Source organism: Schistocerca cancellata, chromosome 7 (genome assembly GCF_023864275.1).
Source record: "Schistocerca cancellata isolate TAMUIC-IGC-003103 chromosome 7, iqSchCanc2.1, whole genome shotgun sequence".
In the NCBI taxonomy this organism is placed as follows: Eukaryota; Metazoa; Arthropoda; class Insecta; order Orthoptera; family Acrididae; genus Schistocerca; species Schistocerca cancellata.
This window is the reverse complement of record NC_064632.1, coordinates 606136344-606161839: the sequence shown is the minus strand read 5'-3', so window position 1 is coordinate 606161839 and position 25496 is coordinate 606136344. Positions and strand designations below refer to the sequence as shown.

Below are 25496 nucleotides of genomic sequence, written 5' to 3'. Positions count from 1 at the left end.
TCTAATTATAGAGTTTCAGTTATGTATGTCAAATCACAAGTGGGCAGCATTATTGGTAACCACATGATACAGTTTATAAAGTGACCATACACACGACTATATGCAGTTTTTTACGTCCTTCTTGGCCAAACACTATGGTATTACCCGTCTGGAGACCACTACAGAATGGATTGCGTGTTTGTTCCCTGTGCAAAACTGTTCAGGCGTGTATACACTGAATTGTACCTTCCTTTCCAACTACTCTATTATCGAATATATTAGGTTGGTGCATATGTTCGTAGTGTTTTACCACAAGTTTAATAAACAAAACAGTTACACATAACAAGCACTTCAGTCATCAGTAACATATCCTCATTACAACATTCTGCCACCGCTGGGACATCTTTTCGATACCACAGTTGTAGGAATCACATGGTTTAGAGGCGAAGAACTTGTTGAGCCATGTTCGGAGCGCATTTTCATTCAGAAAGGCTAGTCCTTGAAAGTTCTTCGATATAGGGTGGATAAGATGAACATCTGTGAGCACAAGATCAGGTAAATAAGACTGGTGCAGAATGGCTTCCCAACCCAAATCCTGTACAGTGTTCTTTGTCAGTCTAGTTGAGTGCACGAGGATGTTATCATGGAGCAGCACCACTTGACGCAGGCATCTCAGTTGTTGGCAGTTAATGTCAGCACTGACGGTCACACCTAAGGAAGCATTTCGTAGTCCACCACAGCAATTCGTACTACACCGCATCGTCGCTGTTGCATCACATGCAAAACATTATCTTTCATGAATGCATGCAGCTCTTTGTATGGGGAGTTGCCGCTATGTTTGGGCTCAACCATTCCTTTCTTTTCCTTGAAGATGCCATTTCTCGTCATTAGAACAATACGGGATACAGATAGTGTTGTTCATGTGCCAACTGATGACGAACAAGCAGAGATACACATATGAACACCTGCTGATTTTTGTGTTTTTGGCTTACAGCATGTGGTACCCATACACCCGATTTTTGAACCTCTCTAATTGCCTGCGCCATACAAAGCTGGCTGCAATGATCACAGTTAATCATATTTGCCATTTCTTGAGTACACTGACGTAGATCGTCGTAGATTAATGTGTTCGGACGATCTTCATCAAATCCCGAAGGTCTTCCTGAATGTGGAGACTCACTAATGACAAAACGATCCACCTTAAAACGAGAAAACGATTTTCTTGCCACGATCTGTCCAATTACATTATCCCCATACAAGACGCGACATTTTCTGGCCGCCTCTGCTGCTGTAACCCCTCTATCGAACTCAAGCAGAAGAATATGTCGGAAATGTCCCGATTTCTTCAGTTAGCACTCCATTTTCTAGCGTCCACAGCTCTGCTCACAATCTCCAAATGACGAAATGACAATATGTCAACTCATGTAACAACAGTGAACTACAAATAAAAAATGACAATCGATAAACAAAACCCATAGCAACTGAAATACCAACATGCAAAACAAGAACGGTACGAACTGATGCAAAAACCAATAATTACGTCACTTCAAATATTACTTGTAATGCTTTTGCTGCTGTACTCACATTATTTCGTCTATGTTTTTCGTCTATTACGACGTTCCTAACTTCTCTACAAATCAGGACTGTCATACTGGCACACTGCAATGTTGAGTGAGGTACCATACCTCGTAATATTTAGGGTCATTTCGTTTAGTCATTGCTAATTCGAGGTCCAAGCATGAAGAATGTGGTTGAGGACTTGATACTAAGCTTATATTTCAGTTGAAGCAGCATCATTGGTTGGTAGAATATAGACATCAGTTCTGATCATGATACACAATTTTTTTAGAACACGACGACTTCCACATCTACGCCTATATATCAGTATCTCACAGATGATAACATCCCTTTAATACGTGTTGTGGCATTTGCTTAGCATTTATAGCAGTTATGGGTGGTTACACAACTCTTGGCTTAATGTCTACAAGGTATACGAACCGAGTTTTCTTAGCGATTTCGCTTATGCTACGATAAACATGCATTTCATTGATTTAAAACAACAGTTGTTTCTATCATGCACTGGAATCAGTGACACCAGCTGTGTATACATCAATTTAAATTACATTCCTATCACTTTTAGTTTGGGAGCTACAGCCCTTCAAAGTTTCAGTGGCAGATACCACACGCTGTACATAATACATGGCTGTGTGGTGGGTGCTGGATGTTCTGGCGATGGAAAGTTGATTTAAATGAGATATTGAAGTGAGTGTCCATGTTCTATAATGCACAATGCAATGCGCCTTCTAAAGGATCTGCGGACGACATGTAACGTTGCCGGTGTGACGGAGCAACATGCGTCCTCGATGCGCCGTTTTGCATCATCTGGGGATGTGGGTTCAGTGACACAAACACGATCCTTTAGCTATCCCCACAAAAAGAAATGTAATGGTGTTAAATCGAGCGACCTAGCGGGCCACGAATGAGGACCACGGCGACCCAACCACCTTTCTGCAAACCTGTTGTTCACTTCTTCGACAACAGCACGCGTAGAATGGGCTGGGTGACCATCGTGCTGCATCCACATATGGACTCTCGTGTGTAGACACACATGTTCAAGGAGACCGCCCAAACTGTCGACTATAAACGCGCGATATAACTCACCTGTCAGTGTACCTGGGAAGTAGTGTGGACCGATGATTTCATCCCAAGGATTCCACACCATACATTAATAGACAACCTACGCTGACGGTCGACAGGTCGTACCCAACGAGGTCTGCGGCCCAGTAGTGCACGTTATGGCGATTCACTGCACCATAATTTGTGAACGTGGACTCATCAGAGAACATCATACCTTGTAAAGACTCCAGCGTGAAATCACGCATGGCCCATTCACAGAATGTAACTCTCGCACGGGAATCGTTCCCATGCAGCTCCTGGGTCGGTGACAGGCGGCACGGGTGAAACCTGTACCCGTGTACTCTACGCCACACAGATGTTAGACTGACACCAGCGACTGCAGCAGCGGCTCGTTAAGCCGACATGAGGATCGTGGTGTAGCTGCTGCAGCTAAAACAAACACCTCCGTCTCCTCACTTCTTGCAGTTCTTCGTCTGTTACTGCGGCGCATCGCCAAGCTGCCTGTTTCCCGAAGTCGTTGTTCGGCACGTAATAACGTAATGGCTGCAGGAGCTCCTCGCCTAGGATATCTCAAGGCGTACGCCACGGCTGCTTCAGTGGCACCGTGTCGGCACTCGCCGGGCATCAGCAACATGTCAAGGTACTCGTTATTCGTGTATGCCATCTTCATCCGATGTCAGTAACTGCGCTGTATTGAGCGCCGTTTGTTTGTGTGGCTCGAACTGTCGGGTATATACGGCCGTGTGCGGCGACAGTCGGCCGACGGTCTAACAGCGCACCGAGGGAGCTTATCGCTCCGTGACAACTCGGCCGCACCGCATCTAGAAGGCGCAGCGTGTGTGGTATCTACCCCTGAAACTTTGAAGGGTTGTAGCTCCCAAACCAGAAGTGATAGGAATGTAATTTAAACTGATGTGATGTATACACAGCTGGTGTTACTGATTCCAGTGCATGATAGAAACAACTGTTGTTCCATTTAAAAATTGTATCTTTTTGCTGTAACTCTTTGGATAATAACACAATAAACTATGTTCATAGCTCCGCAGACAGTGTAAAGTTTCTTTTGGTGACCTACCGCAATAAATATTTCCGTCGCCTATTACTTCGCAACTTATAGAGGCAAACAGATTTGGTAAAACACCCTGTATGCCAAGGTATCGACTCCGACATTGTCTTTGGAAATGTCACGTCTCACACTGTTACAGTCGTTGGTCGTGTGTTTACATGCAGTACATGTTCTTTTTTGTAAGCAATAAAAAAACCTTACTCCTTCCTTTCTTCCCAAATAACACAATTCTGTTGTGCGTATGTGGTGTCTATTCTTTTGGACATGTCTGAAAGAGAAGACACCACGTATACAGGTTGTTCATTTTAATCGAAGACATTGAAGTATATCTAAAACTATATAGTGGAGTAAAAAAAGTTATAATTCCAATTTGTTTGTCTCTGAGGCAGACATCGAAAGATACCGTACTAGGCTCGCCACCCCACCCCGTGCGTGGGTGGTGGAGGGCAACTTCGAAATCTTCAATGGGAACCATTGTTCGTTATTGTAGATTATGATGCTACCAAAATCTGAAGCATTTTCTTCATTTCGCCACAGCTGGCGCTGTAATCGGAGGAATAGAAATGGGTACACAATCGTAATTTACGACACGCTACTCCGGGGCCCTCGAACACCCAGCGGCACGTGGCGCCTCACCTCCGTGCTGCTGCGGTACGGCAGGCCAGTCTTCCATAACTTCTAAATGGAAACCGCATTCGCAATGTTGTATTCTTCCAACATACCGAACTCAAGGTGCAACCTTGGCCGTGTAGTGAACTACATACAACCCATCGTAAAAGGCAGCAGACGGTGACGGTGACCGGAGATCATGTACCATGCAGACGTGGCTCTTAGCACTACAATATTTGCGCAGTGTTTGTTGCCTGCAGCCACCATTTGGAGAACACACGTGCAAGTGAGCGATGAACACGGTAGGCACAGAAGAAAAAACTGAAATGATCCTGACACACGCAGAATGTAGGAGAAATGATGAGGCTACTGTTGCCTTGTATGCCGACATTTTCCAGAGAAATCTCGCTCTCGTTCGTTGTTTTACAAGACTGCGAACATCTTTATGTCTGATGGCAGCGTACAGACCGACAAAAGGAAACGAAACAAACATTTTACACGAGCTAATGAAACAGCTGTACTAGGGGCAGTGCACCACAGCAGCCCACGGATTTAGCGCCCGGTAATCACACAGCGACACGGTTGCCAAACGTCCCGTTTTTCGGGACAGTCCTGCTTTCGGATTTAAAAAATGAGCGTCCCGGATATCGCTTTCGTGATGCCAAAGAAATACACTCATACCGTCTACTTCTTCCCAAATACTGGCGTAGATTTGTATTTTAGCGGTCACTGTCAAGCAAAATAACGTTTTTTGTTTCATTGTTGCACTTGCCAGCGTCTATGAAGGGTCTTTATTGCGCGTAACGCTTCTTTCTGTCATTAACTCTTTTCTTGAGATTCAGTTCAGTTAAGACGTTGCAACTATGTGGTCCTCTGTCCGAGGCTAATAGTGCTTAGTTCACATTTGCCTGTGTGTGAAGTGAGCCCCAAATGCACTAGCGAAAGTGTTCCTTTCGAGACAAATGTACAGAAGAATGGTCTTTCATCAAACGAGGATGACATGACTATGACGTGCAATATGTACGTCATATGTTACTATTTCACATGGAGGAAGGTAAGCTATTATAGATCATTCAGGCAGCAAAAAGCATAAATCAAACATGTGCTCTGCTAGCACTTAAAGAAAATAGACAACTTTTTTATTTCAAAGTCATCAAAACAGAGCCAATCAGTAGCAGCAGCGGAATTAACAATGCTTTATCATACAGTTAAACACCATACGTCCTTGAAATCTGTAGACTGTTCTTCTAGACTAAGCTGCAAACTTTTTAACGAGTCTGTCACAGTGAAGAGTGTGACATTGAGCAGAACCAAAACAAAGCACTTTTGAAGTCGTTCAAATGGCTCTAAGCACTATGGGACTTAACATCTGAGGTTATCAGTCCCCTAGACTTAGAACTAATTAAACCTAACTAACCAAAGAACATCATACACATCAACGCCCGAGGCAGGATTCGAACCTGCGACCGCAGCAGCAGCGCGGTTCCGGACTGAAGCGCCTAGAACCGCTCGGCACAGCGGCTGGCTCACGTGGTTTAACCTCGCTGGCGGCTAGGTACAACTGAAGGTACCCGCACGTAGACGCCCGTTTCTAGAACACGCAAGCGAAGAATGCGCAGGCGTGGAAATCGGACACGCGCACATTCAAACTCCCTCTGCCGAAAACCATGGAGCGGCTCTCCGGCGCGTTCGATGAACGCTGCGCCTGCTGACAGAGCGGCCAGACGTTACTCACCGACGGCCGTACTAGGCCAGTGTTGTGACGGGCCTGTTACCGAAGAATCTTGATTTTCGCGCCGTGATTTAATAGCAGCCAATGCAGGGTCCCTGGCTGTGCTCAGTTGAAATCCAGTATCCTTGTGGATGAGATTATCGGCTGTACAAGATTTTATGGCTTCCTTAATACCAGAAAGATGATGCCGGGTATAAAGCTTTCGTCTTTTCATAAATCATCCGATGTCATGTATTCAGACAGTGTTCCGCAATTGCCGACTTTTCCGGTTCACGAAGTCATGTTCGACGCTGATGTTCATCGCAGCGTTCTCGTACTTTGCGGCATGTCTGGCCTGTATACGCTGCCCTACATTGACAACCAGGTTTTAAATTGTAAGACATTTCCAGGGGCATATGTGGACTCTGACCACAATCTATTGGTTATGACCTGTAGATTAAAACTGAAGAAACTGCAAAAAGGGGGAAATTTAAGGAGATGGGACCTGGATAAACTGAAAGAACCAGAGGTTGTACAGAGTTTCAGGGAGAGCATCAGGGAACAATTGACAGGAATGGGGGAAAGAAATACAGTAGAAGAAGAATGGGTAGCTTTGAGGGATGAAGTAGTGAAGGCAGCAGAGGATCAAGTAGGTAAAAAGACGAGGGCTAGTAGAAATCCTTGGGTAACAGGAGAAATATTGAATTTAATTGATGAAAGGAGAAAATATAAAAATGCAGTAAGTGAAGCAGGCAAAAAGGAATACAAACGTCTCAAAAATGAGATCGACAGGAAGTGCAAAATGGCTAAGCAGGGATGGCTAGAGGACAAATGTAAGGATGTAGAGGCTTATCTCACTAGGGGTAAGATAGATACTGCCTACAGGAAAATTAAAGAGACCTTTGGAGATAAGAGAACCACTTGTATGAACATCAAGAGCTCAGATGGAAACCCAGTTCTAAGCAATGAAGGGAAATCAGAAAGGTGGAAGGAGTATATAGAGGGTCTATACAAGGGCGATGTACTTGAGTACAATATTATGGAAATGGAAGAGGATGTAGATGAAGATGAAATGGGAGATACGATACTGCGTGAAGAGTTTGACAGAGCACTGAAAGACCTGAGTCGAAACAAGGCCCCCGGAGTAGACAACATTCCATTGGAACTACTGACGGCCTTGGGAGAGCCAGTCCTGACGAAACTCTACCATCTGGTGAGCAAGATGTATGAGACAGGTGAAATACCCTCAGACTTCAAGAAGAATATAATAATTCCAATCCCAAAGAAAGCAGGTGTTGACAGATGTGAAAATTACCGAACAATCAATTTAATAAGCCACAGCTGCAAAATACTAACACGAATTCTTTACAGACGAATGGAAAAACTAGTAGAAGCCAACCTCGGGGAAGATCAGTTTGGATTCCGTAGAAATACTGGAACACGTGAGGCAGTACTGACCTTACGACTTATCTTAGAAGAAAGATTAAGGAAAGGCAAACCTACGTTTCTAGCATTTGTAGACTTAGAGAAAGCTTTTGACAATGTTGGCTGGAATACTCTCTTTCAAATTCTAAAGGTGGCAGGGGTAAAACACAGGGAGCGAAAGGCTATTTACAATTTGTACAGAAACCAGATGGCAGCTATAAGAGTCGAGGGACATGAAAGGCAAGCAGTGGTTGGGAAGGGAGTAAGACAGGGTTGTAGCCTCTCCCCGATGTTATTCAATCTGTATATTGAGCAAGCAGTAAAGGAAACAAAAGAAAATTTCGGAGTAGGTATTAAAATCCATGGAGAAGAAATAAAAACTTTGAGGTTTGCCGATGACATTGTAATTCTGTCAGAGACAGCAAAGGACTTGGAAGAGCAGTTGAACGGAATGGATGGTATCTTGAAGGGAGGATATAAGATGAACATCAACAAAAGCAAAACGAGGATAATGGAATGTAGTGGAATTAAGTCGGGTGATGCTGAGGAAATTAGATTAGGAAATGAGACACTTAAAGTAGTAAAGGAGTCTTACTATTTGGGGAGCAAAATAACTGATGATGGTTGAAGTAGAGAGGATATAAAATGTAGACTGGCAATAGCAAGGAAAGCGTTTCTGAAGAAGAGAAATCTGTTAACATCGAGTATAGATTTAAGTGTCAGGAAGTCATTTCTGAAAGTATTTGTATGGAGTGTAGCCATGTATGGAAGTGAAACATGGACGATAAATAGTTTGGACAAGAAGAGAATAGAAGCTTTCGAAATGTGGTGCTACAGAAGAATGCTGAAGATTAGATGGGTAGATCACATAACTAATGAGGAAATATTGAATAGGATTGGGGAGAAGAGAAGTTTGTGGCACAACTTGACCAGAAGAAGGGATCGATTGGTAGGACATGTTCTGAGGCATCAAGGGATCACCAATTTAGTATTGGAGGGCAGCGTGGAGGGTAAAAATCGTAGGGGGAGACCAGGAGAGCTGCATCAAACCAGTCTCAGGACTGAAGACCACAACAACAACAACATACATTGACAAGGAATCTTGTACACACCACATTTCCTCAGGCCAAGGTCATCCTTAACCGAACCAAACAGGTTTCTCAGTTTTGCAGATGGCTGAAAAACACACTTAGTTCCCTATCTTCCGAAGACTCTTCCAATTCTTGACGACATGGCACCAAAATACGGCAAAAAGGCCAAAATGGTGGGTGTCTTCGTATCTTCATTCTGCTCCGTAGATTGAACTCGCGTGGGCCTGAATGCATTACGAATCTGTCTCTCAGAATAAACGTTTTGTCGGAACACTGTCTTCAAATGATGTATTTCACTCGACAGGTTCTCAGGATCAAATACCACATGTGCTCTATGAACTAACGTACGTACTTCACTGCCGCATTGTGCAGGATGATGGCAGCTTGTGGCCTGCAGATATAGATCTGTATGCGTTGGCTTGAGGTAGACGCTGTGTCCCAAGGTTCCATCTGCTTTCCTTTCTTACCAAAACATCAAGAAAAGATGAAGTACCATCTTTTTCCACTTCTATTCTGGCGTTTATATTTGGATGGAGCGAATTCAGATGCTGAAGAAACGTAGGTAGAGTATCAAGTCCATGTGACCACACCACAAATGTATCATCCATATAGTGCAGAAAAAAAAAGGGTTTGAGAGTGGCTGACTGCAGCGCTTTTTCTTCAGAGTCCTCCATAAAATAACTGGCCGCCACAGGAGACAGAGGGCTTCTCAAGGCGACACCGTCCACTTGTTCAGAATATTGGTCACGAAATAAGAAGTATTTTGAACTAAGCACGTGTTTAAACAATGTTACTATGTCCTCCTCAAACTTGTTGCTAATGAGCTCCAAAGAGTCCTGCAAAGGCACCTTTGTAAATCAAGACACAACACAGAAACTTACTAAGAGATCGGATGATTGCAATCTAACAGTTTCCACGCGACCTATGAAATCTGCAAAGTTTCGAATGTGATGTTCGCACTTGCCTACGAGAGGTCCCAATAGTGATGTCAGGTATTTGGCAACAAAATAAGTAGGTGCTCCTATGTTACTTGCAATGGGACGGAGAGGCACCCCATTCTTATGGATCCTGGGTAGGCTGTAGAGTCTAGGAGGAACTGCAGCCTGTTGACGCAAACCCTGATTTCCTTAAGAGGAAAAACTTGTGACCTTGATATACCCACGGAATTCAGAGCACGTATTAGCAAGATTGAGCTACCTTAGTACAAACTGGTGTCAGTGACGGGGCTCCTGCAATGACAGGTATTCATAATGGTTTTATTGCTCTTTGTCACAAAGACGAAGACTTTGCAGACATCATTAGCTACCACTGCATATTTCATCATGTACTGGTTAGGAAGAGACTAAACACAAAAAATGTAATGCGTACTTGTTTCAAGATTGGAAATTCGATAAAAGGAAAATCTCTCCAAAGGCGGCTCGTTAAGTTGCAATTAGATGAGGAGGAGCCAGATTTGGCATTGCATACTGACGTGAGGTGGTTGAGTCGAAGCAAGTTTTTGCAAAGATTTTTACGTCTATTGCACTAAATAATAAAATTTCTTGAAGAGAGATGCGATGAGCGTGATTTAGCATTTTTCGCACATTTTGTAAGTAGGCTGTTTAGGTTGTTATGTTGGTAATGCCACGTAGCGCTCTGTATGAAACTCACTGACTGCGCTGTGTGCAGTCTGTGGCTGGTTGGACTCATTGTTGGAATATTCGCTTGTGTAGTGTTGGGAAGTTGGATGTGAACAGCGTGTAGCGTTGGGCAGTTGGGAGTAGAGATGGGGGATCCGCTCTTGAACTAATTCATAGAGTTGAATCTTTCAAAGGAGTGAACAATCAGTGATTCAGAAAAAAAGAACGGTAGCTCCAAACGTTTCCCACGGCAGAGAGAGAGAGAGAGAGAGAGAGAGAGAGAGAGAGAGAGAGATGGAGCATATCAGCAGTGCCTCTGCTGGTCAGAGCACAGTGCACACCACACAACACAGCCAGCGCCGGCCTCTGCCCTGCTTCTACCTTGGCTGCCTGCATTGTGCAGTGCCCCATTGGATTTTGTGTTTCACATATGCCACACCGTCTCTGTGCGTCGTCTGCCGTGTGCAGTGTCTGGCGCAGCTTAACTTCGCATCGCACTCTGTCGGCGATCGTTTCAGTCGCACGTCCTGCCCTCTGGGCAGTAGATGCGAGCAACAGGACAGAGAGCCACCTAGCGGATAACATAGGAACTACTTGCAAAAACCTGCTCGCAAGGGAACGGACGATTTGTCTCGGAGCAGGTGAGTTCACTGCTCCCCCCACCCGCGGAACTCGCCCGCTCAACGCTCACCCCACCGTCTCGCCTCTAGCCAGAGCGTTGAGCAAAGCGACTCAGGTGTCACTCTGGTCTCTGCGGTCTCAGCTCATGCAGTAATACAGCTCGCGGCTCGACCTGCTCGACTCAGCGCCTCTGCATCGGAGTTCGTCCCCACTGGATATTGTTCTTTGTAGTAATACCGCTATGTATATTACATTATTATGTTATGTATACATCAATTGTTTTTATTTTATTTTTATTTGTTTAAACTGATTAGATTAGGTTCCTGATGACTCCTCTTACTATAGGATTTTTATTATGGACACTCAAATTTACGCTTTAATTACGAGCGAACCGATAAACTTATCGCAAAATGTGATACACCAATATTTTCCTTGTTTTATTCTGCGTAAGGCTATATGCAGCACTTTCGTTTTACAGTCAAATTTATATATTTTTTTCTTATTCTGGTACGGATTTTGCTATTTTAGGCGTCTTCGGAAGGAAATGTTCACTTTAAAAATATATGGCTTGCGATTGTATTTGTATGAGGTTAATGAAATTTTAATACATTATAGCCAAATATATTGTTAATGTAAATCTCAAGTTACAACATTTTCCGATCACCCAAAAAACCACGATAGTGCAAAATAAATCAATAATAAAAAACTTTGTCATATCGTGGAAATTTCAATAAACAATACAAAATTCTTACTCATTATCTGTGTTACTTCAAAATAGGATCCAATAAGATCAAAATACAGGTATAGTACTGGAATAAACCAAGTTTAAAGGGCTATGTGCCTTCCATTTATTTTCTATTGTAAATGAGTGGTGAGTCATGAAAAAGAGCTAATTCATTTCAGGGAGTGAACAGTTCTGATCCAATCTCTGAAAAGAACAGTTTTGCCCATCTCTAGTTGGGAGGTGAGCCGCCAGCAGTGGTGGATGTGGGCAGAGAGATGCCAGAGTTTTGAGAGGTTACTATAAGCGGACGATCTGGACGTCTGTCCGCCAGAAAAAGGAAATTTGTAAAGATGGATGTCATATATATATAACATCCATCGTAATCAGTGCCGTTTGTTGCATTGTAAAATGTTAATTACATCCGGAGATATTGTTATCTAAAGTTGACGCTTGAAACCTCCGACGTTCAGTTGCGTGTTGTAACAAACACGGGCCACGGTCGGCGAGCAGCATCTGCAGGGACATGTTTACGATGACGACCGTGTTTACGAGTGTGGCTGTAGCGCATGTTGTGGTTTGGTCTAGATGTCGCAGTGTCCGCATGTAGCGCTTGCTGCTATTGTTATTCTGCATTCGTCTCCGCACGCAGACCAACTGTAGTACACCGTGTTACCAGACGTCTGTGATAGTGTAGTGTTGTTGGAACTGTAACCATGGTGTATTCTAACTCTGAAAAGGCGGAGATGATATTCATCTATGGCGAGTGTCGACGAAATGCAGCCGAAGCCTGCAGGGTGTATGCAGAACGGTACCCGGACAGAGAGCATCCAACGTGCCGCACATTGCAAAACATCTACCGCCAACGGTATGCAACAGGTATGGTCGTAGCACGCAAACGGGTCCGTAACAGGCCCGTCACAGGAGAAGCGGGTGCAGTTGGTGTGTTAGCTGCTGTTGCCATGAACCCACACATGAGTACACGGGACATTGCGAGAGCCGGTGGACTGAGTCATGCGCAACCGCTTTCACTCGTTTCATGTGTCGCTACATCAGCAATTACATGGTGATGACTTTAATCATCGAGTGGAATTCTGTCAATGGACATTAACGGAGAATGCGTTGCAGTTCTACCTGTTTACCGATGAAGCGGGTTTCACAAACCACGGGGCAGTGAATCTACGGAACATGCATTACTGGTCCGTGGACAATCCTCGCTGGCTCAGACAGGTAGAGCGACAGCGACCGTGGACTGTAAATGTATGGTGCGGAATCATTGGCGACCACCTCATTGGTCCTCACTTCATTGCAGGGGCCCAGACAGCTGCAACATACATCGCGTTTCTACAGAATGATCTGCCAACGTTGCTCGAAAATGTCCCACTGGAAACGCGTCGACGTATGTGGTATCAGCGTGATGGTGCACCTGCACATTCCGCAATTAACAATGGGCTGACCCTTGACAGGATGTTCGACGGGCGTTTCATAGGACGTGGAGGACGCATAAATTGGCCAGACCGTTCTCCTGATTTTACACCTCTGGACTTCTTTCTGTGGGGTACGTTAAAGGAGAATGTGTACCGCGATGTGCCTACAAGCCCAGAGGATATGAAACAACGTATTGTGGCAACCTGCGGCGACATTACACCAGATGTACTGCGGCGTGTACGACGTTCATTACGCCAGAGATTGCAATTGTGTGCAGCAAATGATGGCCACCACATTGAACACCTATTGGCCTGACATGTCGGGACACACTCTATTCCACTCCGTAATTGAAAACGGAAACCACGTGTGTACGTGTACCTCACCCCTCATGGTAATGTACATGTGCGTCAGTGATAAAGGCCAATAAAAATGTGTTAGCATGTGGACGTAATGTGGTGTTCCAGTCTCTTCTGTACCCAAGGTCCATCACCGTTCCCTTTGGATCCCTACGTAATTCGGTGCTCTCTGATACACACAATCGAACAGCGAAGTAGTGGTACTCAAGCGTCAACTTTAGGTTACAATATCTCCGGATGTAATTAACATTTTACAATGCAACAAATGGCACTGATTACGTATTTGTTTATATGTTCAGATGTGCTAACAAAACTAACGGGGTCCTGTTATCTAGGAACTCCTCAATCCAATCACACAATTGGTCTGATAGTCCATATGCTCTTACTTTGTTCAATAAACGACTGTGGGGTTCCATTTAAAAAACGTAGGTTTGTGTTAAAAAACATACTTCCGTGCATTTTTTATGGTTTGTATTAACCAATTACACTAGCCCCTCTCCTCACGTTCGGTCTGTGTAATCGGTTCGTCAGTATTTGATGTGGTTTACGAAATAAATCCAGCGGTAATGTTAGGTGATTCACCCTGTATATAATGACTTTTGAACATTATTAAGGTAAATACATTGTTTGTTCTAAAAAAAAAAGGGGGGTGACTGTTAGTGCTCGTACGTGTGTTGATAATTCAGCAAGGGACTGGTAAACAGCATTCTGGTTTTAAGGACATTTGAAAAAAAAATTTCTGATTGCACAAGTGGTGGTTCATGGACTTATTATCCGCAAGACTCTTCGATGGTGATTGTGCACCCGCATGATCGCAACTGATGGCTGCTGGCCACCTCTACAAGGCCTACCGTGGGCCTGCACCTGTGTTGGCGCACCAATACCACTATCTCTACAAGGACTATAGTGGGTCTGCACCTTTGGTGGCCCACCGTTCCCATAATCTCTACCAGGACTACAGTGGGTCTGCTCTGTGATGACCTACCTACCAATATTCTTCAAAACTTCGACTGACTCTGCTGTGGGTTTGCTCTGTTGTGGCCAATTACCTGTCTGCATTTCAAGAGTTAGCACTGTCTTTCCATTGGAAGGACAACACTACTTCTTCAAGACTGCATGGAAATCCACTACTGCCGTGTGCATTTTCTTTTACTGATCAGACTTTGTGCAATGTAATTACTACTGTGGTGAATGATCAGGACTGCCTTTATGAGAACAATTTTTGCTTTTGACAAACATTGTAACAATAATTGTGTGCATTTGATATATTTGTTATCGTTAATATAAAACAAATTAGCAAATAATTATTGGGCACTGCCCAAAACAATTTGCAAATTTTTTTGTGGTGTGCATGGGGGCTATGTAAGTAGGGTGTTTAGGTTTTTATGTTGGTAACGCCACGTAGCGCTCTGTATGAAACTCACTGACTGTGCTGTGTGCAGTTTGTGGGTGGTTAGACTCATTGTTGGAATATTCGCTTGTGTAGTGTTGGGCAGTTGGATGTGAACAGCGCGTAGCGTTGGGCAGTTGGAGTGAGCCGCCAGCACTGGTGGATGTGGAGAGAGAGATGCCTGAGTTTTGAGAGGTTACTATATGCGGACGATCTGGACGTGTGTAGGCCAGAAAAAGGAAATTTTTAAAGACTGAGGTCAAGAATATATGATGACTTTTGAACGTTATTAAGGTAAACACATTGTTTGTTCTCTATCAAAATTTTTCATTTGCTAACTATGCTTATCAGTAGTTAGTGCCTTCTGTAGTTACAATCTTTTATTTAGTTGGCAGTATTGCCGCTCGCTGTATTGCAGTAGTTCGAGTAATGAAGATTTTTGTGAGGTAAGTGATTCATGAAAGGTATAGGTTATTGTTAGTCAAGGCCATTCTTTTGTAGGGATTATTGAAAGTCAGATTGCGTTGAGCTAAAAAAAATATTGTGTGTCAGTTTAGTGATGATCAGAATAAGTAAAGAGAGGAATGTCTGAGTACGTTCAGTTTTGCTCAGCTGTTTGAAAATCAAATAACGTAAGAGGTTTACCAGCACAGTCTTTCATAATTTTTTTAAGGGGACGTTTCAATTTTACCGGAAAACTGAGCGCATTAAATCAAGAATTAGGAGGCAAGAATAAGGCAGTAGCAGAAATGATGAGTTCGTTGGCAGCATTCAAAAGTCAAACAGCGCTTACGATAGTTGACATCGGGAAGAAAAGTTTTTATATGTCCATGCTTTTGCCATGAAGTCTTTGGGACGACGGCCGTTTACTACTGTCACAAAAAAAACCACCTACAGCTGTCCTTATGATTTTATTTTTGTTGTATGTATGTATGTTAACCGGGGGCCTAGAAACGAGGGAGGTGCTACGTCCTCGCCGCAGCCGCAATGGTCCGCAACCCCACGACGACTACCGCGGTGCACTTCACCCGTCCGCCACCGCACACCGAACCGAGGGTTGTTGTGCGGTTCGGCCACTGGTGGACCCGCCCTCCCCTCCCCCCTCCTCCAGGGAACGCCTCACACCAGACGGGTGTAATCCCTATGTTTGCGTGGTAGAGTAATGGTGGTGTACGCGTACGTGGAGAACCTGTTTGCGCAGCAATCGCCGACATAGTGTAGCCGAGACGGTATAAGGGGAACCAGCCCGCATTCGGCGAGGCAGATGGAAAACCGCCTAAAATCCATCGACAGACCGGCCGGCTCACCGGACCTCGACACAAATCCGCCGGGCGGATTCGTGCCGGGGACCAGGCGCTCCTTCACAGTGCGGAAAGCCGTGCGTTAGACCGCACGGCTAACTAGGCGGGGTTTATGGTCGTTAATACGTCCATTTACAGTGACACAGTAATAAGGTATCTTGGAAGTTTCATTTAACGTAACTCAGTAATAAAATACCCGATGCGTAAGTTGGAGGTACTTTGACGAGCGGAACAACACCAGTGTAGGGGGGCTGCGGCTGCTGACCAGTCGTCGCGTTTGTGGGTTTTTTTTTACGGGGAACGGAGTGCAGGTGGCAGGCAGGCGCAGCAGCGGACACTCCTAGGCGGCCAGCGTCGACGACGGAGAGGCGCCGGTGGCCGGGCGGCGTTCAGCAGGGGCCCGGTCCGCCTGCCTCCTCGCCCACACCGTCTGACGTCTATCTCGGACGTTTCGTTACACTCTCTTTCTCGCAGTGTTCCAGTACAATTGGTTGCGGTCAACGTGCCGAGTAACGGTGTCTTCACACTTGACGGAACGTCACCGTCACGTCACAAGATTCTCCTTCGTAGTTCAAATGGTGGCTTTCTTACACGCTGTCAAAGGAACGTCATCGACACGTCACACCACGTCACGTCACCGTTACGTCAACGTTTCTCGGGAAGAATGTTTCGACGGACCGTGATGTAGCCAACTTGGCGAGCAACTGTTATATTAAGTACAAAGTGTGATCTAATACGAAAGTCCAACGTGAAATGTGACATGACGGTTATCACAGTGAATAGTCAGAACAAAAAGCAGCTGACATTGTAAAAAAAGTTTCACATACAAAGAACCATTGCAATGGAGAAAAAGGGTACTCAACGACAGAATCCATATGAGCAGTAACTCTCTGATCATGCTAGCCACCTAAACAATAGCAAACCGAAATGTAACCAGGATAAATAATTAATGAATCTCCTTCCCTCCTTGTCTCTCGCTCTCTGCCTCTCTTCCCTACACATACACACATATTTACACACAGCAAACTAGACGCACGCACGCACACACACACACACACACACACACACACACACACACACACACACACACACACACCAATCGATTAAAAAAATAAAAAAGGAAAAAAAGAGTATAGGCGTTAGGTTGCCTAACAGCACAGCTGGAGCAGACTTACGCGAGCCGCTGCTCTCCTCGATGTCCAGGATGATGTTGGACTGGCCAGACTCCAGCTCGCACAGCCCTGCAACACAGAGAGCAAGCGACAAGTTACAATCGGAGCACAGCGCTGCCCGCGAAGCCCACTGCTAAGAGGCAATGCTTGCCTCCCTGTATCTGGCCTGCAACTGAGGACACGTCGACACGCCGCCTGCCCTCCAGCCGGGTACGCAGCGCACGAGCTCTGTCGCCAGCACAGAGCATGCTCTGTGGTCGCCCCAGCCCCTGGACCATGCGACTCAAACTTACTCTGTGGCTAACGGTTCCACATATGGTTACCAAACGTCACTAAATGAATGCGAATATTCAGAAACCCCACATGCCCAGTTTTTGACAGAATCGAGTTACCTACTTAGATGGTACGGTATGGACAAATCCCGTACGTTCTGGCATTTTTGGTATTGTTAATCACCCACTGTATCACCTTAACTGAAGAGAAATCCTCACGTACGAAAGATAACGGCTTTCTCAGAATTTTAGCAGTCAGCACTGTTTTAGATACAGACAACAGTCGATATTGCCTCTTACTTTTTGATTTAATCGATTCACAGCGTTATTGGTGATAAAATGACAGACAGTGGTGATGCGAGTGACAAATGCCAGGAAGTAGGGGAGAAAAAAGAAAGAATGCAGAGGAGTTTCCGAAACATGGGTAGCGCAGCGGTGGCGTTACCACCTACCACGCAAGGGGGCCCGGGTTCGGTTCCCAGCATGGGACTGGGTGTTGTCTATCCATCATCATTTTCATCATCATTGACACGCAAGTCGCCGAAGTGGAGTCAACTGAACCCGAAACCCGATGGGGATATCCCGGCCAATAAATGCCATACGATCATTTCATTTCAATTCCGAAACACAAAACTGAGCAAGAGTGAAAAACGAAGCGCATACTAATTGGAAAAGAAATAGAGTAACCAAAACATCGTGTTATCGGTGCAGGTGAATTCTAATCTGAAACTTTGTATCGCTTCAAAATTAATGTTTAATTATCACAGTGAACATAATAATGTACAACATTAAATTCAACACGTAATTCTATTTCCAGTTGTCGGATGCAATGCATGACAACCGAGGTAACAGAAGGCAGCAAGACAGAATTATACGCTAAATTTATTGACTTCCAAACAAAAAATGAACAGGGTGCATTGCTTCAAGCCTCACATCAGTAAAATCAGTGGCAAGAAAGAAGCCTAGAAGTGATAAGAAATTTAAGAGGGAGAAATCAAAAGGACAGTGATACGTTTATTGGCTATCACGGTATGACGGTAAGATTCGGCTTTGTAAAACGACCTTCTACATCTACATCTACATCTACATCCATACTCCGCAAGCCACCTGACGGTGTGTGGTGGAGGGTACCTTGAGTACCTCTATCGGTTCTCCCTTCTATTCCAGTTTCGTATTGTTCGTGGAAAGAAGGATTGTCGGTATGCCTCTGTGTGGGCTCTAATCTCTCTGATTTTATACTCATGGTCTCTTCGCGAGATATACGTAGGAGGGAGCAATATACTGCTTGACTCTTCGGTGAAGGTATGTTCTCGAAACTTTGACAAAAGCCCGTACCGAGCTACTGAGCGTCTCTCCTGCAGAGTCTTCCACTGGAGTTTATCTATCATCTCCGTAACGCTTTCGCGATTACTAAAAGATCCTGTAACGAAGCGCGCTGCTCTCCGTTGGATCTTCTCTATGTCTTGTATCAACCCTATCTGGTACGGATCCCACACTGCTGAGCAGTATTCAAGCAGTGGGCGAACAAGCGTACTGTAACCTACTTCCTTTGTTTTCGGATTGCATTTCCTTAGGATTCTTCCAATGAATCTCAGTCTGGCATCTGCTTTACCGACAATCAACATTATATGATCATTCCATTTTAAATCACTCCTAATGCGTACTCCCAGATAATTTATGGTATTAACTGCTTCCAGTTGCTGACCTGCTATTTTGTAGCTAAATGATAAAGGATCTATCTTTCTGTGTATTCGCAGCACATTACACTTGTCTACATTGAGATTCAATTGCCATTCCCTGCACCATGCGTCAATTCGCTGCAGATCCTCCTGCATTTCTGTACAATTTTCCATTGTTACAACCTCTCGATACACCACAGCATCATCTGCAAAAAGCCTCAGTGAACTTCCGATGTCATCCACAAGGTCATTTATGTATATTGTGAATAGCAACGGTCCTATGACACTCCCCTGCGGCACACCTGAAATTACTCTTACTTCGGAAGACTTCTCTCCATTGAGAATAACATGCTGCGTCCTGTTATCTAGGAACTCCTCAATCCAATCACACAATTGGTCTGATAGTCCATATGCTCTTACTTTGTTCAATAAACGATTGTGGGGAACTGTATCGAACGCCTTGCGGAAGTCAAGAAACACGGCATCTACCTGTGAACCCGTGTCTATGGCCCTCTGAGTCTCGTGGACGAATAGCGCGAGCTGGGTTTCACATGACCGTCTTTTTCGAAACCCGTGCTGATTCCTACAGAGTAGATTTCTCGTCTCCAGAAAAGTCATTATACTCGAACACAATACGTGTTCCAAAATTCTACAACTGATCGACGTTAGAGATATAGGTGTATAGTTCTGCACATCTGTTCGGCGTCCGTTCTTGAAAACGGGGTGACCTGTGCCCTTTTCCAATCCTTTGGAACGCTACGCTCTTCTAGAGACCTACGGTACACCGCTGCAAGAAGGGGGGCAAGTTCCTTCGCGTACTCTGTGTTCCAAAGTATTTCCGGTGTCAGCAGTGACCGAGTAAGCCGCCTGTGCAATCTGTTGACGGAAGGTAAATCTCCACAAGACGAGAGGGGAAAATGTCGTCATGGAAATGCTAAATCAATGGCTTTAATAGTGCAAGTAAAAAATCACATCAACTCATTTGCAGTGAGAAAAGCACATTATACCAATGAAGAATGGAATTATCTTGACTCTAAACTTAACCTGAAGATTATGTGACAGATGTTCAAAAACATTAGACCGGATATTCAAGCTGAGTCTCAATTTTATTTGAAAATTTTCCGTGGATATTTTAATTTAAAATTTGGGTAGCCACAGGTGGACCGTGTAGCACACGTGAAGAGCTCGGTGAAAAAACAGGTGCAACTCTGTTTATGCTACTAAAAGCGCACCAATAGCTAATACTGCACAATTCTTCCACAAATTACGTGCTCTTAAAACGAATCTGAAACTGATTCTACCATTGCAGGCCTCTCTTTTAATTGTATGCAGAGCCTGGTTGGTTGGTTTTTGGGGGGAGGAGACCAGACAGCGAGGTCATCGCTCCCATCGGATTAAGGAAGGGGAAGGAAGTTGGCCGTGCCCTTTCAAAGGAACCATCCGGGCATTTGCCTGGTGTGATTTAGGGAAATCACGGAAAACCTAAATCAGGATGGCCGGACGCGGGATTGAACCGTCGTCCTCCCGAATGCGAGTCCAGTGTGCTAGCCACTGCGCTACCTCACTCGATGCAGAGCCTGTAACTGTCTCAGTTACCAATATAGGATGCTACTTCTTTTGTCAGCTTTCAGTAAATGTCTCATGTGCACGATTTACGGAGTGGAAGAGCCATGTCTTATACACTATGTGATCAGAAGTATCCGGACACCTGGCTGAAAATGGCTTAGAAGTTCGTCGCGTCCGCCATCGGTAAAGATGGAATTCAATATAGTAGTGGCCTACCCTTAGCCTTGACGACACGTTCCACACTCGCAGGCATACGTTCAATCACGTGCTGAAAGGTTTCTTGGGGAATGACAGCCCATTCTTCACGGACTGCTGCACTGAGAAGAGGTATCCATGTCGGCGTTCCAAAACATCCCAAAGGTGTTCTATAAGATTCAGGTCAGGACTCTGTGCAGACCAGTCCATTACAGGGATGTTATTGTCGTGTAACCACTCCACCATAGGCCGTGAATTATGAACAGGTGCTCGATCGTGTTGAAAGACGCAATTGCTATCCCGAATTGCTCTTCAGCAGTGGGAGGAAAGGTGCTTAAAACATCAGTGTAGGCCTGTTCTGTGATAATGCCACGCAAAACAACAAGGGGTGCAAGCCCCCTCCATGAAAAACCCGACCACACCATAACACCACCGCCTCCGAATTTTGCCGTTGGCACTACATACGCTGACAGATGACGTTCACCGGGCATTTGCTATACCCACACCCTGCCAACGGATCGCCACATTGTGTACCGTGATTCGTCATTCCACACAACGTTTTTCCACTCTTCGATCGTCCAATGTTTACGCTCCTTACACCAAGCAAGGCGTCGTTTTGCATTTACCGGCGCAATGTGCGGCTTATGAGCAGCCAAGTTTTCTCACCTCCTGCCTAACTGCCTTATACTTGTAGTGGATCCTCACTGGCTACTTTACACTTTGTGCATTTTAGGTCATGTACTGCAGCGTACCAACTGAATCTAACGTAAGGAAGTAATTTTTTTATCGTGGTAGGAAAGCTGTATCTTTCCAGTGACGAGCAAATGTATTGTATATGCTGGTGATACGCCACACATGACAAGTTTCTGCTCGCCATGCGGGATGGAGCGTGATCATAAACAGCTCAAGACACTGAAACAAGGTTTAGTGCGCAAAGAGATGAGTAGTTCTCTGTACCGTAAAAACTGACGTGTTTTTATCTATCATAACGTGGAAGTATATTACTGCCATTCGTTAGCTTATCAAAGAAAAAGTACAGTGCTATAATGCGAGTTAACGTTTACAATCAAACTTGTCGTAACAGCAGCAGTAAGTAAAAATATACAGCCGTTTCTGGTAAAAAGCTTCATTCTTGCCTGTTATACAGCCATTGAGAAAAGCATTCGTAAACAGAAAACGAGACCTGAGTTCACAAATGATACATGTAACGGTACAAACATTGTTCAATTTACTTAAATTGATTTAACAACTGAAAGTTGAGTGTGAAATAAACACAAAAACACAGTGCTTTATACGGCAGTTCATCTCTGAACAAATATTTTACTTACCATGTAAATTTCCTCCTAGTACGTAAATAACCAGTCGCAATCGATTTGGTGTGAATTCTGCAAGTTTGTTTGTTATGTCTGATGTTACTGTTTTTCCATTTACACTGCAGCATTGCTTCAAGGTATAGTTTGCACCCTCCTTTTGTAATTCCCTTATAGATGTTTAATAATGTTTACAGTGATTGCTCTTACTTGCAACACATACAATTAGCGAGTTATAGCGTCATTTTTAAATTTTAATACCAAACTTTTCGTTCTTTTTTTTATATTCCCTATGCAACGTTTCCCATGTGATGATATAAAAAAAAGTAATGACTGATATTTATATACGATTATTACTATTTTGTTATTTTAGGTGTGGTACTGCATACCGTCACAAAAATCTATCAAGGAATTTTTGAAGGTGGTAGTGGCACTAAAAACTTCAGATCGTGTTTATTAGTGTTACCCATGACAATGGCCAGTCTCAATCTGATAGTAGTAATACCAGTCGATGATACTTACAAGGAAGCACAGACAGTGACACTGGTAAGCTAAATATCTTACGGTCAACTATGAGTGTTTCTTCCTACGCTTGTGCTATTATACTATGTGTTCACCATTACCATGTCCGCTGCCGGTAGCTGAGTGGTCAGCGCGACAGAATGTCAGTCCTAAGGGCCGGAGTTCGATTCCCGGCTGGGTCGGAGATTTTCTCCGCTCAGCGTCTGGGTGTTGTGTTGTCCTAGCCATCATCATTTCATCCCCATTGACGCGCAAGTAGCCGAAGTGTCGTCAAATCGGAAGACTTGCACCCGGCGAACGGTCTACCAGACGGGAGGCCCTAGTCACATGACATTCACATTCACTATTACCGTACTTTGCTTGTTGAAAGCTCTTTTTATGTTAGAGTGATGTGTGCGAGGTACGTCATGTTGCACGTTTTTATCCTTAACAATTGCAGGTAGATGCAATGGACGTAAAAGTTGTGGCACAGGACTGTCTAAGCTTGCAGACACCCCATTCTGACATGAAAACACAATGGCCTCTGCTTCAAGTATACCTGTTTTTGAAACAAAATTTCACCCAGCAGAGAAGCATACGTTTCCACGAAAGAGTGGAACATCTTGTAAATCGGAATGGTTTGTGGCTTATCCGTGGCCACATTACGAAGAAAAGAGTGGCAGTGTTTTCTGCTATCACTGCAGCAACTTAGTGAACAATAGAAGACCACAGAAAGAGACAGCTTTTCTTCGAGAAGGTTTCGGTAACTGGAAAAAGGCTACGGAAAAGTTCAGGATATACGAGAAGAGTCTTTTGCATCAGCAACACGAAAATACTCGTAGCACACCTGTGATTGCCCAAGCCATCTGCTGACCGATCAGGAGAGAGCAAGAACCGTTTTGCTAGTAATGATCAGCTCACTCGGGTTCCTGGGTCGAACAGGAAACGCACTGAGAGGTCATGAAACGGTCTCTGGGAACCTCATTACGCTTCTCCTAGAAAGGAAGAATGATGTGCCAGAAGAGATGACTGAAATGCCGCGTGACACTTGGTTGTTGGCTCACATGATCCGCCGAGAAATTGTGCAGCAAATAAAAAAATTCCCCATTTTACGCAATTGTGGCAGACCCAACGACGGACGTAGCTAGCCAGGAACAGTATATTGACCCTGAGACGCTCGAAATAAAAGAACTTTTTCTGGGTTCATATAGTCCACCGGGCTCCAAGGTGCAAATGCTGGCAATCACCGTCAAAGACATTCTTCTAAGACTCACTAGAAATGGAGTTTGTACACGCCCACAGTTTCGATGGAGCAGCTAATGCGTCCGGGCGGAACAAAGGTGTGAAGGAAATCCAGGACAAGCCACGGAGTTGCTACACCCACTGCAGCAACCATTGTCTGGATCTGGCACCACAGGAAGTTTCAAGAAGCTGTGATCCATTGTGCGATGTACTGCTAACATTGAAAGGCGTCTCGAATATAATTGTGGAATCCCCAAAAACGATGAGCATGTATGCAGATGTTGTGCTACTATCTGGTGTCGATGAGACGAATCCAAACCCAAAATATCAACGACTGATTCCAATGTATCCCACCCGATGGGCTGTAAGAGTAAAATCTTTGACACATTTCAGGGATTATGAGCGGGTCAAGAAAACGGTGACTGAAATATCAAATGTAACGAGCTCAGTTAGAGATGAAAAAAGGTCAGTCCCGGGGGCTATGCGCAGCGGCTCGAAAAGTTTGAAACTATTTCTTATGTGACAGTCTAGAACACACCAAAACAGTATCCACAACTCTACCGCAACCCCAAGTGTATAACGCTGACATACGTAAGTTCACCTTGCAGTATTTGTTTCCTAAGAGCGGCTTACACAGTTGCAGATGATATGATGTACACTGAGAAAACGGCAAGAGAAAACGCACAGAAAATATGCCGCAAACAGCGACAACTATTCTTAAAAACATGCCATAACGTGCAATACCTTATGGTAGTATGAAAGTATCCACGGAAAACTATATTTTAAAAAAACGAACGCTAAAAATGTAATTATGTGTTACAGTGTTTGTATAACTATGCTACTTTCTGCATGTTGTAAATTTAAAAAAAATAAAGAACCTTATGATGGCGATATTTGTCGCCGAAACTAGTTTGGGGAATAAGTAAGTAAACTAACAACAAAGTGTTTTGCATCAAGGCGGATTCACAATTCCCATATTGTCGTCTTTTCTATGCAAACACGGACCAAATGGAAGTGTTACAAGGTAAAGTTTCTCGCGACTGAAGAGTCTGGACTGTGTAAGGAACTAGCCAGATCCCTACAGAATCCAAATTTTAATGCAGTCAGAAGTTCTAAAAGCAGCTCTCGCAAATCTTAGGACTATGGAAGCATTTGATATGCTGTTACAGGAATCCAAAGATTATTCTAAAAATCTAAATATGAGGGATCCAAATGTCTCATGGCCAAGAAAAATACCAGCGAAACAGCAACACCCAGACCACAGTCTCTTCCCATAGAATTGTCTCAACAACGAAAATATAGTAAAGATTTGTTTGAAATTCTTGATCTCCTTCTGAATGAGCTTGATCGAAGGTTCAACCAAGAGGATCTTGAAGAGACACTTATTACGTCCTCCCTACATCTACACGTCGTTTGGAAGTACTGCTTGGAGTACGTACGACAGACTTTGACCTGGACAGGCTTCATGCACAGGTCGAAATGCTGCGAACCATTACGACTGGTATACAACCATGTGATTTATCCTCTGTAGGAAGAAAACTTATTGTTGAACCTGGTAGCGTTAAAGAACTCTTTCAGGAAGTTATTCGCCTCATCCTTCTGATT

At 44.3% G+C, this 25496-nt stretch overlaps 1 protein-coding gene across 1 annotated transcript in view; it reads right to left on the bottom strand.

Annotated features, from left to right (window-relative positions):
• LOC126091892 (cadherin-99C) overlaps window positions 1-25496 on the bottom strand; it is a 631851-nt gene that overhangs the window by 256650 nt on the left and 349705 nt on the right. Inside the window, exon 3 of the mRNA XM_049907188.1 lies at window positions 17130-17195. Within this exon, the coding sequence (XP_049763145.1) occupies window positions 17130-17195 (66 nt within the window). The remainder of the gene's footprint in view (window positions 1-17129; window positions 17196-25496) is intronic.